Here is a 16,906-nt window from a genome sequence, read left to right as displayed (position 1 = left end):
GGGTTTAATCACCTGCACAATGCCTGGCGATTTCTTTTGGTTCCTGTCCTAGCATTGGTGGCTGCAGACGAAAATTCCTCCTGCTTTGTTTTTTTAAGTAATTAATATCAGGCAAATAGATGAATGCATCGCTAGAGTTCCAGTAAGAGATGTTGCAACTGAGCCTGCCTCAATGGCTGGGTGGGGGTGGGGTTAATGCACCTTCATAGTTTCCCTTCAGTCTTTGGGAATTGTTCTCTTCTCACTATCTGTTAAACAGGATTCGCAGAATGCACCTTTCTCTGCATGTCTACCACCAAAAAACAAAAGGACATCATCACTATTAATGTTTCACCTTGACCCCATTCTCATTTGTAGAATATATTTTCCAAGGAAGATCCCATGAGGGCATGTGATATAGCCCATAATCTAAAATACAGAAATAAGGCTATTATGGGGTAGGCTTGAAGGACAGGAAGGATACAGGAGAAGCAAAGTCTTGCTTCAATTGTATAGAACCTGGAGTACTGTGCGCAGTTTTGGTCCCCTTACCTTAGGAAGGATCTTATTGCCATAGAGGGAGTGCAACGAAGGTTCCCCAGACTTGTTTCTGGGATGGTGGGACTGTCCTATTAAGAGAGATTGGGGAAACTGGGCCTGTATTCTCTAGAGTTTCAAAGAATGAGAGGTGATTTCATTGAAACTTACAAAATACTTAAAGGGATAGACAGGATAGATACAGGTAAGATGTTGGCCCTGGTTGGGGAGACTAGAACCAGGGGACACAATTTCAAAGTAAGGGGGAAGCCACTTAGGATTGGGATGAGGAGAATTTTTTTACTCAGAGGGTTGTGAATCTTTGGAATTCTGTATCCTAGAGGCTGTGGAAGCTCAGTCATTGAGTCTGTTTAAAGCAGAGATTGACAGATTTCTAAATACCAGTGACATAAAGGGACGTGGGGATAGTGTGGGGAAAAAGGCACTGAAGTGGATGATGAGCCATAATCGTATTGAATGGCAGAGCAGGCTTGATGGGCTAAATGGCCCACTCCTGCTTCTATGTTCTGAAGTTCCTCTGACCAATTTATTATGTTCAGTTCAGTCACTCATCACTCAATGACATTACCCAGCTACGTATTCAACAAGCTAACGTTCATTCCATGCCACACTTACAACAGTGGTCAGCAAAACTGAGTCACAATCAGGAAGCATAAACTTCCCTCCCAATTACCTCTATTACCACAATAAATATTATGACCTACAAAACCCATTTGTCAGTCAGACCAGTTGAGATGATCTGAATGCACTGCCTGAAAGGTTGAAGCAGACTCAATGATAACTTACAAAAAGGGAATTTGGTTGCTATTTAAAAAGGGAAACATTGCAGGAGGGAAGAAAAACTAACTGGATACTTCTTTCAAGCAACTGGTGTAAGCACCATGTGCTGAAAGCCTCCTCTAAGCAATACAGAACGATAGGCCCTCGGAGAGGCTCAAAGAGGGCTGGTTCTAGTGGCAGGGTATTGGTCTTTGCATGACTGCCTGGTGTGGCAATCTCAGGTGATTTAGATTTATGCAAACTCAGTCGCTTTAGCGCAGTGACTAAGCAGCTGTGGAGATGTGGGTTGCTGTGTATCCCTCAGGTACAGCACTTGGGCTGTATGGGAAATGGCAAAGACCAGTTCGCACACCAACTGACAACCAGATGCTCACCATTTTACCCATTCTGAAGAGAAGTTCAACTGCCCATTGAACTCTCCGTCACTGCTGTCCAGTTCAGTGGTTCATAAAATCACAGCGTCTTGCATAAAGGCAGCCCTTTCAGCCTGTTTGATTCCACCCTAACATATCCCCAATCCTACTTTCTTTCCATTACAACACCTAACTGCTTGTAGGACCAGAGCTCCATGCTTAGTCACCTATCAAGTTGTGGAATTATGGGCAAAGGGCTTCAGTTTGACAAAGCCAATAAAGGCTTGTATAATTCAGTGCTTTGAACAGTACATTATCAGGTTCAACATATCTGCTGCCAGAAACCAGGAGCTAAATCAACAGAAGCTTTAGATCATTAAATTCTTGTTTCTGACCATAAACTTGGCATGGAGCCACAAAACAAATTGAAGAAACACAGAAGTTTTGTGACTTGGACAGGAGAGAAGGTTAATCAGACGGTTCAACTTTGGCTACTTGGCACAACAGTGGCGAAAATATGAAGCAGAGCTCCCATGGAGACAAATTCAAGAAGGAACCAGGACCATAATTCGGCAGACAGAAGTGATGGGGTCAGCACTAGGGGAAGGATAACTGATAGACTGGAGCATAGTATTCTTCGAATTTTGGAAAAGATAAATTACAACATCCTCTCCAGGTCCTGCCCTGCATCACGTTCCAAAATTAAAGCATTAGTTTATCTTCAGGAAGGTAAAGTCAAAACGTTTTAGTGAACTGCGATGCAGCCTTGTGAATGGTCTTTGTTAATCTAACTCCTTGCTGTCTACACCCTCACCACTACAAAGCATAGCTTGGGATGAATGTCCCAGTTCCGCGAATGGAAAGAGTCCATTGTATTTTTGAAAAGAACGGTTTCAATGACATTGCAGGATACCAAAACAAATACAAATGCAACCAGACTAGTTTATCTTTACATGGAATGATTATCAGATTTGTTTTTTTATTGAGTCATAATGACTGTGTAAGTGCAAATGTACTTGGGGATGGAGGAGGGTCAAGTCAACATGTTTACAATGCAACAATATGGCTCAGTACAATCTGCCAGTAAAAAATACATGAGGCCCAACTTTGAGAACAAGTTTGAGAAGACAGTGATGCTTCGATGGATCAACCAATTGAAGCACATTTGCTCTGGGTTTTAAACACCTGGCTATTCTCGGGTCATGGTGTACCAGGTCCCCACGAATTTCAATAATCAACATCAGACCACATTGTAAACCCTGGTGGTTGGACCATCTGGTAAAGCTCTGCAGTGTCACAATGAAAACATTGTCTATCCTTTTCTAAATTGTCAACATGGAATCACAATTGCCAAGCAAGTGCAATGCAGAGCACGCTTGGGCTACAGCTGGCAAATCTGTTACTGTACATGGTGACTTGAGCCTAGGTGGATTCCTTAGCCCTGAAACGTTGCTTATTTGTCCCAAGGTTAACTCCACAGAAGAAGGCCATTCAGCCCATCTAGTCTGTGCTAGACTGACTCGTGGCCAATGTCTCATGTTCTCCCTATAACTTACTAGAAGTAGAGAATTTACATGATTTTCCCTTAAATGATGCTAACAGTCTCACCTCAACTACTCCCTCTGGTAAAACATTCAGTGGTTAAATAAACTTTTGTTTGAACAAAATTCTCCTGGCTTTTCTCTTCAGTTTTGTTAAATCGATGACCGCTTGTCACTCACTTCTCAACCAGAGGATATAATCTTTCCCGATCAAAACACTTGATCAGGCTGAAAACCTCCACCAACTCTTAGAGACTTCCCTGCTCCAGTGGAAATAGCCCAAGAACTCAAGACACCATTCCAACGCCTTCCACACCTCCCTCTGACTATAACTCAAGTCTTGACTCGTTCATTGAGCTAAGGTAAGCTGGTTGGTTCAGAGGATTTTCATCTGCCACGTATAGTTTCTCAGTTGCTATGCACCATTTGCTGTATGGTATTTGCACCTGGTGGCTGCTCATTCACAACTGGGCAAGCACAACAGGGCCAATCTTAAAACCTGGGCAAAGCCTTGTCCAGGGGAAGAGAAAAATGAGACACACACCAACGATTCATGAGTGCCCACCCTCAAATAGCTTCCATCTATTGGTCGCAAGGAGGCTGCCTGCTACTTCACCATATGGTTTTCCAGAAGGCCGAAGATGCTCTTGGGAATACAATTCCGTAACATTGTCCCTCAGTACAAATATTTACTGCACGGTACGTATCTAGTCAGTTTTACCAGCTTTCTTCCAAGGCTCTATAGCTTGGAGAATCCTTTAGCTTTCTATTCAGGAATGCCGTTCAGGAATTTTGCTCCTGAACACAGCTACTGACAGTAGATAGAACAAGGAGTTTCCTGAGCTCTTAAATGCTTGTCTTTCAAGCCAGCGGGCACAGCATTGAGAATTCCCCCACTGGGGCAGTGCCCCAGGTTAGCAGTTCAAATATGCTCAGGAATGCTACTTAGCTTTCAATATAACCATCACATGTAATAAGCTAACTGCTCCCATTTCAAATAGGAGTTAAATGCTGACCAAACTTTTACAAACCAGAACATTCAACTTAGCATCACCAAAGGTTTGCTGCAGCACATAAGGGCAATGGTTTTCAAATGCTCCCCACTCCTCCAAACTGCAGCAATGTTTTTTTCAATATTCTCCTTTCACTTGACTTACTGGAAGGTATGAAAAGGAACAGAGGTGGCCCTGCCAAGTTAACAAATGATGCAAATGTATGGGCTCTACTGTCAATAAGGATCCCAATGTGTATCAAAGCCATCAGTGTGTACCACCTACAAGAAGCACTGCTGCAACTCGCCAAGGCTCCTCTGACAGCACCTTCCAAACACTCAACCTCTACCACCTCGAAGGACCAGGACACCTGATACATAGGAACGCCATCATCTGTAAGTTCCCCTCCAAGCCACTTACCATCCTGATTTGGAACTATATCGGCCATTCCTTCACCGTCGCTGGGTCAAAATCCTGGAATCCCTTTTCTAACAGCACTGTGGGTGTACCTACACCACGTGGACTGCAGCGGTTCAAGGCGGCAGCTCACCACCACCTTCCCAAGGGCATTTAGGAATGGGCAATAAATGCTGGTCTTGCCAGCGACGCTCATAACCCAAGAACAAATAAAGCAAAATGGCTGTAGGAAATGGTCTCTGCAGATTCAGGTCTAGCCTGCAGACAGTTGCAGAGCTGTGCTGTTTACTTCAAGGAGAACTTCAGCAAACCTCCACGATAAGGGCAGTAATGTCAGTGTCATGCAAGGTGTACAGGCCCTCAATGTAGGGCAGTGTTGATGCTGGCTGCACTTTCAATCCATTTGCAATTCACAAATGTATCACAAATGCATCACATAGATTCAGTGTGGAGGAGGGTGTCACCTTTTGAGCTCATTAAAAACCCTGCTGCTTAGATCCTAAACTTTCAGCAAGTTCTATTCACCTATCACCCCTGTGCTCACTGATTTCCATTAGCTCCAGTCTGGCAATATCTCACATTTAAAATTGTTAACCTTGTGTTCATATCCCTCAGTGGCCTCACCCCTCCCCATTTTTTACCTTCTCCAGTCTTATAACCAATGTACCCTGTTTTTTTTATATAGAGAGTGTGTTTGATTTGTTGACATGACGACATTTTTGAGAGACCCTGGACACACATGCACAGTAGCTTAAGGGTGTAACTGAGGGTGTAACTGCACAGCTTAGGCAATATCGCCTACAAACAAGATCTCTGCGCTCCTCCAATTCCAGTCTCACGGATTCCCGATTTTAATTGCTCCACAAGCAGCCTGGGGCCTATGCTCCAGAATTCCTTCTAAGCCTCTACATTTCCTCCTATAAGACACTGCTTAAAACCTGCCTCTGCCCAACATTTTGATCATCTGCCCTAATACCTCCATTTGGCTTGGTGTCAATTTTTGTTTGCTAACAAAGTCCCTTAGGACATTTAACCATGCTAAAGGCACTATATAAATGAAAGCTATTGTTGTTTTTAAACCCTTGTAGAAAGAGCAGCAACCTAATTTCACCACACTGCTGGATTTTTACAGGTAGAGATTTATCGCCAGTACTGTTGTCTTCTGGGCACAATGCTATGGTCCACATGCACAGAAAGAGGTCGATTTCAATTAAGTTGGTCAGTGATGACAAACATTGGGTTATGTCGGTCAATGACCAAATTTCCCAGGCAACAGTCATTACAATTTCATTTTAAGCCAACTTCTTCAGCAGGAATATTTGCAGAGTGCTGGGATAGGCCCTCACAGGTCACCTCTGACTAACGATACCCTTGCTGCAGCCACATGAAACAGAAGTAGAGCAGATAATAATGAGACTTTCTTTAAATTCATTCTCAGGATGTGGCGTCGCTGGCAAGGCTGCCTTCTGTTGCTCGCCATTGGTTGCCTGAGAAGCTGGTGGTGGGCCTGAAATGCTGTGCTCTGTGCAGTCAAGGGGCTCCACAGTGCCGATAGGTTCAGCAGCAATGTAAAATCCCAATCAATCCCAAAAGGCCATTCCAAAAATTGTTTTCCCTCAATTTCTGAGACGCAAAGGCAACATATAAGGTTTTCAATTAATTCTCATCAACCACAAATTACACATTCAAACAATTGTCAGCCATTGCTCAGTTGGTAGCCCTCTGGTCTTTGAGTCAGAGGCTGTGGCTTCAAGTCTCACATCAGAGGCTTGAACATATAATCCAGGCCAACACACTCAGAGCACAGCACACCCTCTGTGCTGCACTACAGGTGTCACCGTTCCAACGAGACACGAAGTGGAGGTCCCATCGGAAATCTTCCATGTTCACCTGAGAGGACCAATGATAGAGGAATTTTCTCTAGTGTTCTGGACAATGTTTATCCCTTAACCAACATTATTGAAGGGGATTATCTGTTCATTTATCACATTACTGTTTGTGGGACTTGCTGTGCACAAATTGGCAACTGCATTTCCTACATTGCTACAGTGAATACACTTCAAAAGTGCTATATAAATGCAAATTTCCTCACTGAGTACAGTCTGTATTGACTCTACTGGTCCCAGCTGGACTTGGTGCCTCCGATGAACAGTTCCTTCCCCCGATTCAGAGCACTGCTAGATGTCTCTGCATGGTCAGGTCAGAATCCACCCCTTTGCTATTGACTACAGCCCCAGCACTCACTCGTTAGGCTAACAAAGATGAGGACAGCCAGCAGAACTATAAAAAGCAAGATGACAACCTCCTCATGAGGTGGGAGGGGAGGGGAGGGGAGGAAAGGGCAGAAATTGTTGGAGGCGATTTCACTCTCTCAGAGTAAATATGCCAGAAAGTTAAGCTTCAAGCTACATGTTAAATAAAACAGGAGTGAATCTACACAGGGGCTCGTGCCTGCAAACTTCATCTGCCCCAACACATTACATTCCTTCCATTATAAGGTCAGAAGTGGGGATGTTCACTGATGATTGCACAATGTTCAGCACCATTTGCAACTCCTCTGATGCTGAAGCAGTCCATGTCCAAATGCAGCAAGACCTGGACAATATCCAGGCTTGGGCTGACAAGTGGCAAGTAACATTCACCCAACACAAGTGCCAGAAAATGACCATCTCCAACAAGAGAGAATCTAACCATCTCCCCATGACATTCAATGGCATCACCATCGCTGAATCGCCCCACTATCAACATCCTGGGGGTTACCATTGACAAGAAACTGAACTGGACTAGCCACATAAATACTGTGGCTACAAGAGCAGATCAGAGGCTAGGAATCCTGTAGTGGGTAACTCACTTCCTGACTCTCCAAAGGCTGTTCACCATCTACAGGGCACAAGTCAGGAGTGTGATGGAATACTCTCCACTTGGCATCTGATACAGTGCCACACAACAGACTTGTGAGCAAAGTTCTAGCTCATGGAATAAAAGGGAGAGCAAACACTTGGATAAGAAATTGGCTGAGTGACAGGAAACGAAGAAGAGTAGTTAATGGATGTTTTACAGATTGGAGGAAGGTTTGTAGTGGAGTTCCCCAGGGGTCAGATGGGACCCTTGCTCTTCCCGATATATATTAATGACCTAGACTGCGGTGTTCAGGGCATGATTTCAAAATCTGCAGATGATATGAAGATTGGAAACATTGTCAACTGTGATAAGAATAGTCTTGAACTTCAAAAGGACATAGACATGTTGGTGGATTGGGCAGATAAGTGGTAGATGAAGTTCAATGCAGAGAAGTGTGAGGTGATTCATTTTGGCAGGAAGAATATGGAGAGACAACATGAAGTAAAGGGAGAGACTCTAAACGAGGTCCAGGAACAGAGAGGCCCCAGTGTGTAGGTTCATAAGTCATTGAAGATGGCAGGGCATGTTGAGAGAACAGTGAATAAAGCATATAGTATCTTAGGCTTTATTAAAAGGTACAAGAGTAAGGAGGTCATGTTGACACTAGTTAGGCCTCACCTGGAGTATTGCGTCCAGTTGTGGGCGCCATACTTGAGGAAGGTTGTGAGGGAATACAGAGGAGATTCACAAGGGATAAAGAGCTGTAGCTATGGGGATAGATTGGGACTGATTTACTTGGAGAAAAGAAGGCTGAGAGGAGACTTGATAGAGGTATTCAAGATCCTGAGGGGTATGGACAGGGTAAATAGTAAGAAACTATTACCACTCAGTAGAGCCATTACTGAGACTAGCTTTATATTCCAGATTTATTAATTGAATTTAAATTCCACCAGCTGCCATGGTGGGATTTGAACCCATGTCCCAAAAACCTCTGGATTACTAGTCCAGTTACATTACCACTGCGCCACCATCTCCCCATGTATATAACATTTGCTCTGAATTAACTTCAGAGAAGCATACAACCAATTTGGCACCCAGCATACACCTTTCCCTTTGTGCACTTCTGGAAGTCATTCTACATTTGTTTGATATCTGCTGATCTGTCTGTTTAGCTAAGTACATTGCGCTTCTGTTAACTCTCCTGTCAGACTCATTACAGTCTCCATGGTACAGCCCGAGGCAGTATACAGGTAAACAAACTAAAAGGCACCGACTCCAGAGGAGGCCAGCCATTTTACACTTCTTGTTTAATGTACCATTCTGGCACCACTTTTGATCTCCATTTCTTAAAAACAAACTCAGTAGCACAAAGAATAGCTCCAACTGGAGTCAGTCAGAGCCTGAGCCAATGTTAAAGGGGGTGGAGTCAGTCAGAGCCTGAGCCAATGTTAAAGGGGGTGGAGTCAGTCAGAGCCTGAGCCAATGTTAAAGGGGGTGGAGTCAGTCAGAGTCTGAGTCATTTAATACCAGATAATAGTCAGAAAAATCCAACAATTTGCTACCACCCGAACTGATTGGGCTGCTTGCGTCTTGTGCTTTTACAGAAGCCGCAAATACCAGCCCTGCTTTGAACTTGTTACACTACATTTGAGTGTGAATGGGGGTGCCTCTCACCTGGTTGAATTTCTCATCTGTGCTACTGGGCACTTCAGTTGTATCCTTGACAAAGTAGTTGTCTATGATATCTGGCTGTCTGCATTCCTGATGACAGACTGGGCACCGGATCACACCAACTGAGAAAAAAAAGATAGAAAATTCAAGATTACAAACTCCATCCTGACATCCAAACCCTAAACCATGAAATACTTTTATCCTGACATTCACAGCTCCAGTTAATTCGGGAGTTGCGCACACACATACACACACACAAATCTTATATTTTGAGTGATGCCTGATGATTTACAATTTCCTAGAAATGTATGTCACATGACATTTAAGGAGAGAAAATGGTGAAAGATTTCACAGGTATTAAGGGAGCCAGTCTGTAATTTTTCGCCATCTATTTAAATTATAGAATTATGTAAAATAGGAGACCATTCCATCGACTAACCTGCTCATTCCCCATAGCTCTGCACACCTTTCCTTTCATGTTATGTATCCCATTCAAATTGCCATTGAATTCGCTTCCAGCACCCTTTCAGGCAGCACACTCCAGGTCACAATTTGCAGCATTAAAAATCCTCACCTTCCCCCTGCGTCTCCAATCTGTGTCCTTCCTTACTCCGTTAAACCCTTCATAATGTTGAACGCCTCTATCAAATCCCCACTTCAGCATCTCTATTCTATGGAGAACTATCCTAGCTTCCTAAATTTGGTGCCCAGAATTGGAAACTGCACTAGAACGGAGGCCTGACAAGCGATTTACAAAAGTTTCGTGTAAACGTCCTTGCTAACGTGATTATGGGGCAGGATTTTCAGGTCGCTAGGTGGGCGTGGTGGGCAGGCTCTGGAGTGGCCAGGAAATGGTCCACCACCCAATCGCCCCACCCCCCCCATTTCATGCTGGCTGCCCAATTAACGGGCAACTGGCGTGAAAGACGCGCTGAGAAGCTCAGCGCTGCCGGGGTGGGGGCGGGAGGCAGGAGAGCGCAAAAGTCTGTGCAGGCGCAAGGGAGCGCAGACTGAAAGCTCCCGGAAGGCAGGGAGCTGCCTCAGGGAGCAGACGAATATTAAAATCAAAATTAAGATTATGAAAATGTGAAAAACTTGTCTCCACATAGGACTCACTCACATGAACATACACGTTATAAAAAGTCCATGGATGAGGTTTCCTAAAGAATCTAAAGGCTTCCCGGTTGATTCACCCGCCCACTAACCGTAAGGTTGGATGGGCAGCGAAGAATAGCTTTTAATTAATTGACTAATGGCCTTAATAGGCAACTCTCGCGCACGCCCGCTGACCAGAATATCACACGCTCTTTTATGGTGACCATTGCTTCAGTTGCCCGGGCCCCTAGCTCTAGAATTCCTTCCCTATGCCTCTCCACCTCCCTACCTTGCTTTCCTCCTTTAAGACATTTCTTAAAACATACTGTTTGACCAAACCTTTGGTCATCTGCCCCAGTATCTCATTCCGTGGCTCGGTGTCATACTTGTTTTATAATGCTTCTATAACACACCTTGTGACATTTCAATACATTAAAGTTGGGGGTCAGTTGGTCAGTGCGGGGGTGGGGGTTGGGTGGTCAGTGGGGGATGGCAGTCATGCTGGTCAGGTGGTCAGTTGTGAGGGGTGGAGGTCAGGGGCGTGGGAGAAGCCCCGTTGGGAGGGGTCCCATGGGGAGAAGGTCTGGGGAGGTCAGTACCAAACGCCCCGGAGCTCGGAAGTTATAGACCATTAGCCCAAAGAATAGTTGGAGATCTCTACACTAAGGTCAACAATCACCTGGAGTAACCAGGCTTACAATGTAAGCACTGATCACCTAGAAGATGATTTTTGAAGAAATGTAAGTAGATCCCTTGATTGCACAGTCATAATTCCTTCCCACTCCGGGCAAATTGTTGTTACAAAAGCAACATTAAACGACATACAGAAAAGCATCCACTGCATCTTAAATGCGGCAAAGTGGAGATCCTGACATTTATGAAGAAGTTGGAAGCATCAGTTAATTCGTGCAGCATGACGATGTGACGATGAGGTCCAGTGTACAATTTTAATACTTATTTTTAATGATCAACCAAAGTTTCCAATTATGCATTTTTTTTTCCCCCATTTAGTGATTTGAGACCTTGCTGACCGGCTCTCAGCCTTCCAACCTCTCCTGGCAACTCCAAGCTCCTGATTGCATTTAACCCCGCTGCAACACAATGTAGGAGAGATTTAAAAATCCCTTCATGGTCTCGTTCTGATCTCTCTCTTTAATCATCCCCAGCCCCAAATTCCCTTTCCCCTCAGGGTCTGACCTCAAGACCCACCCCACAACCCCGCCCTCTGCCATTTCTGAAGTCCCACCACTAGAGGCCATGACTTCAGTACCTTACTATGGAATTCTCACCATAAACTAATTTGCTTCTATTGTGACCCTCCTTAAAACCCAACTCTTTGGGTCACCTCTCATAATATCCCAATTTTTTTGCTCAGTGGTGTCCATTGTGTTTTTTTATGTTGTCTCTGTGGAGCATCATGGGATATTCTCCTACATGAAACAAGTGCAGATAAATGCAAGTATTTGTTGTTGAAAAGTTTGACTAGATTCTTCAAAGTCTTTAAACTGAAGACCACACGATTAAGTCAACCTGCAACTGCCGAATACGTTCAACCTGCGTACACTTGAGCTTATCCAAAATTCTGTTGCCCACATTTTAATTCGCACTAATTCCTGTCATCCCTGTGCTCACTGACCTACAGTGGTTCCCAGTCCAGCAATGCCTCTCAATTTTGAAATTCTAACCCTCATATTCAAACTGCTCTATGGCATTGCCCTTGTGATCCCTGTAGCCTCCTACAGCTGTACAATTCTCCAAGGAATCTGAGTTTCGACAACTCTGACCTTGGACGTAAGTATCCCCCATTTCCTTTGCGCCCTCCATTTCCGGCCATGCCTTCAGCTGCCCAGGCCCCAGAATCTGGAATCCCCTTCCTACACTTCTCTGCCTCTCTACCCTCCTCTCCTCCTTTAAGGAATTCCTTAAAATCCATCTCAGCCAAACTTTTGATCACCTGTCCTAATATTTCAAGTGGCTCAGGGTAAATGTTCGTTTGGTAATGCTCCTGTGAGGCACCTTGGGACTGAGTTTTACCAAGTTACAGCTGCTGTGTAAATACAAGTTGGTGTTGAATAATGTGGCGTTGGATATTGGAAGTTATGTTTTGACAACTGTCATGAAGCTATTAATGTATATAATATTTTGGAAAACATTTTTCTTTTAAAATAGAGGTTTAGTCTGCAGGTGTGTCTTAATTGGATTAAAGTCAGCTAGAATGGGTGCTTTGATATGTACTAGTTTGAGATGTAAACAGAGAGGTAGAGTGTATTTGCATTTTTTTGAATAGAGCATTAAAGAAGCCTTTCTAGCAGTTACCAAGCAATATGTTTATATTACTAATAAAATTTGGTACAGTGAATGGGGTTTCATTGTTAAAAAGTAAAGTTCAAAGAGATTGGTGAGACAATGAGAATTTGAATTCAATCAGTGGTGGTAGGTATAACTTCAATAGTTTTCGGGTGTGCGGAGCAGAGGCAACGTAAGATCAAAAGACAGATTCAAGCCTCCAACTGGCTCCACAGTGAAAGAGCCTCATTTTGAATTTGTAAGGTGAAAGTGCTTTGCCTGGTGTTTGGTTAAGTCTGTGGGTTGCTGTTGCCTTAATGGAGATTAGTTTGGGAATTTGTTAAAAGTTATGATAGTAGTAATTTGTAGCCATGTGTATATATTTTAACCTGTGTAAATTAATAAAATGTTTCAATTAGTTTAATGTAAAGCCTGGATAACTGGTGGTCTGATTCCTGAATTTAGAGTTGCATCTCAAACATAACACTGAAAATTATAGGTCATGACAGTTGTTTAAAGTTTCCCTCTGGGATTTTTAAGTAACTCCACTTTACCAACTGCATCGGTCATAATACAATAGTCATTGCATAATGCAATCTCGATTGTCAAACTGGGGAATAACGAATAACAGCAGTTGTCTCCTTCTCCATTCTAGAATAGGCCTTTCCTTCCCCACTTTTTCATTAAGTGAGATATAATTCAGCTCAAGAGCCTCCTGCACATGGGGCATTCCAGGGACCAGCACTGCTTAACACAACTCCATGCTCAACCACAGCTCCAGGATAAGAAATTGTCAGCATAGGGAAGTTCTGATGTTAGAATCACATTAAACCGGCATATAATGGCTGTTCCCTTGCAGTATGATCATGGGATTGCCAGCACTTTGAACGGCTGCAAAGACCGGCAGCACTGTCAGTAATTTATTTGTTACCCCTGGTGTACTATAAATACTTATCAAATCTAAAATTGCCATTCACAAGCATAACATTTTTCTAGTAAATGCAAACCACAGCCACCTTCCAGACTTCAACACATGGTCTCCAGCACAGCCCGGAGCTCAGTGCTTCAGCTGCTAGTGGCCATCATGAACAATGACACCACACAAAGAGCCAAGTGTTGAGCGTGCTCCAAAAGCACATTGGATAAAGGCAACGGATCAGAAGGTTCTAGTTTTGATTCCCAAGGTGTGTGTCAAAAAAAAGACTTGCATTCAGATAGCAACCTCATGACATCCCAAAGCACTTTACAGCCCTGTTGTAGTGTAAGAATTACAGCGGCCAAATTGCACACAGGGACCCACGTACATGATAACCTGTTTTGATGACATTGGTGGAGGAATAAACGCTGGCCTGGACATGTCAGGCAGCTCAGTTAAACATGCTGCATACCCAGTCTAAGAGGGCCTTGGGTGTCAATCAAGCCAGACCAGAGGCATAATGATGGGAGCAGATTCTGCTAATGAATACTGATACCCAGCATTTGATTTACCCAGGAACTACCATAACTGGTCAAGTTTTGCAATTATTACATGAATATGGAATTGCAGATAACAATGGTGGCTTTAGGAGCACATTAACGACACCTCACTGACTGCCATCTGCAAAAACATTAACCATTGCAGTTCAGTGTGGCGTAACTTGGATACGTAGATTTTAAGATATTGGGGAATTACAAATTTTTCATGGGGGGATTATCTGTTGAAATTTTAATATCAAGTATCTACAGACAGCGTGCTGTATATTACCTCCGTACACAAACTCCAAAAAGCAGCTCACTGTGCTTAGTTTTCATTTAGTGTACTTCGTCTAATTGAAATGCCAAATGAAATGTGCAATATCAAAATATCCTATGATGTACGATACAGGCCACATCTTTCAGGGGAACAGGGGAACAGACAATGGGCTGCATTTTCATTCCAGAATCCCAATCCCGTCATACCATCATTACGGCATTACAGAAAGAGGCCATTTAGCCCAGCTCCCTGCAGAGCAATCCAGTCAGTCCCATTCCCCCCGCTCTATCCCCGTAGACCTGCAAGTTTATTTCCCTCAAGTGCCCATTCAATTTCCTTTCGAAATTATTCATTGTCTCCACTTCCACCTCCCTTGTAGGCAGCAAGTTCCAGGTCATTAGCACCTGCTGCGTAAAAAAGTTCTTCCTCACACCCAATAGGTGTCGAATTGGCTACCCGCCGATTGAGAGTGAGTAACCATATCCACCCCAAACCGGAATATCAAAAATGGCCCAAAAGTGGGAACATGTTGGTAAAGCAGCATGCCAGTGGGTCATCCAACAAATGAGAGGGGGTCAGGGTGAGTTGGCGGTGGAGGAAAGCAGACCGAAGTAACACAGAAATGAAACGAGGTTCAAAAAGGATAAGATTGGCATTAGAAAATAAAAGGGAAGATTACAAGTTACATTTTTAAAAACAGCAGTGAATTAATTGGGTTTTGCAATCTGAGGAGATAATATGTTTATGACCCCTCCCTCTGGAACCTTACCTTCTCTTGATTTTTTTATTGAGAACTGTTGGCGTGACATCAGTCGTCTCAATTTCTCTGCTCCTCTCACCCACTCTAACCTGTCTCTCTCTGAACTTGCTGCACTCCGTTCTCTCAGGTCCAACCCTGACATTGTCATCAAACCTTCTGACAAGGGTGGTGTTGTTGTTGTCTGGCGCACTGACCTCTACCTCGCAGAGGCTGAGCGTCAACTAGCAGACACTTCCTCCTAACTCCCCCTGGACCATGACCTCACCACTGAACATCAAGCCATTGTTTCCAGGACTGTTACCTATCTCATCTCCTCTGGAGATCTTCCTTCCACAGCTTCCAACCTCATAGTCTCCCAACCTCGGACGGCCCGTTTCTACCTCCTACCCAAAATCCACAAACAGAACTGTCCCGGCAGACCGATTGTGTCAGCCTGTTCCTGCCCCATGGAACTCATTTCTTGCTATCTTGACTCCATTCTCTCTCCCTTTGTCCAGTCCCTTCCCACCTACATCCGTGATTCCTCTGACACCCTACATCATATCAACAATTTCCAGTTCCCTGGCCCCAACCGCCTCCTCTTCACCATGGGCGTCCAATCCCTCTACACCTCCATCCCCCACCAGGATGGTCTGAGGGCTCTCCGCTTCTTCCTCAAACAGAGGCCCGAACAATCCCCATCCACCACTACTCTCCTCCGTCTGGCTGAACTTGTTCTCACACCGAACAATTTCTCCTTTAACTCCTCTCACTTCCTCCAAATAAAAGGTGTGGCTATGGGTACCCGCATGGGCCCCAGCTATGCCTGTCTCTTTATGGGGTATGTGGAACATTCCTTGTTCCAGTCCTACTCCGGCCCCCTCCCACAACTCTTTCTCTGGTACATCGATGATTGCTTTGGTGCTGCTTCATGTTCTCGTCTGGACCTGGAAAAATTTATTAATTTTGCTTCCAATTTCCACCCCTCCATCATTTTCACATGGTCCATCTCTGACACTTCCCTTCCCTTCCTTGACCTCTCTATCTCAATTTCTGGTGATAGACTGTCCACCAATATTCATTACAAGCCTACCGACTCCCACAGCTACCTCAACTACAGCTCCTCACACCCCGCTTCCTGTAAGGACTCCATCCCATTCTCTCAGTTCCTTCGCCTCCGTCGCATCTGTTCTGCTGATGCCACTTTCAAAAACAGTTCCTCTGACATGTCTTCCTTCTTCCTTGACCGAGGTTTTCCACTCACGGTGGTTGACAGGGCCCTCAACCATGTCCGGCCCATCTCCCGCGCATCTGGTCTCACACCTTCCTCTCCCTCCCAGAACCATGATAGGGTCCCCCTTGTCCTCACTTATCACCCCATCAGTCTCCGCATTCAAAGGATCATCCTCCGCCATTTCCGCCAAGTCCAGCATGATGCCACCACCAAACATATTTTCCTTTCACCTCCCCGGCGGCATTCCGCAGGGATCGTTCTCTCCGGGACACCCTGGTCCACTCCTCCATCACCCCCTACACCTCAACCCCCTCCCACGGCACATTCCCATGCAACTGCAGAAGGTGCAACACCTGCCCCTTTACTTCCCCTCTCCTCACCGTCCAAGGGCCCAAACACTCCTTTCAAGTGAAGCAGCATTTCACTTGCACTTCCCTCAATTTAGTCTACTGCATTCGCTGCTCCCAATGCAGTTTCCTCTACATTGGAGAGACCAAACGCAGACTGGGTGACCGCTTTGTGGAACACCTTCGGTCTGTCCGCAAGCATTACCCAGACCTCCCTGTTGCTTGCCATTTCAACACTCCACCCTGCTCTCATGCCCACATGTCCGTCCTTGGCCTGCTGCATTGTGCCAGTGAAGCTCAACGCAAACTGGAGGAACAGCACCTCATCTTCCGACTAGGCA

General features: G+C 44.7%; 1 protein-coding gene across 2 annotated transcripts in view; it reads right to left on the bottom strand.

Annotated features, from left to right (window-relative positions):
* Nucleotides 1-16,906, bottom strand: part of LOC144696781 (E3 ubiquitin-protein ligase TRIM33-like) — a 122,707-nt gene that overhangs the window by 64,501 nt on the left and 41,300 nt on the right. For both annotated transcript variants that reach the window (XM_078568508.1, XM_078568509.1), the window contains exon 2: nucleotides 9,136-9,254. In XM_078568508.1, the coding sequence (XP_078424634.1) occupies nucleotides 9,136-9,254 (119 nt within the window). The remainder of the gene's footprint in view (nucleotides 1-9,135; nucleotides 9,255-16,906) is intronic.

This window comes from Cetorhinus maximus, chromosome 22 (assembly GCF_964194155.1).
Source record: "Cetorhinus maximus chromosome 22, sCetMax3.hap1.1, whole genome shotgun sequence".
Taxonomy (NCBI): Eukaryota; Metazoa; Chordata; class Chondrichthyes; order Lamniformes; family Cetorhinidae; genus Cetorhinus; species Cetorhinus maximus.
This window is presented reverse-complemented; position numbering and strand designations above follow the sequence as displayed.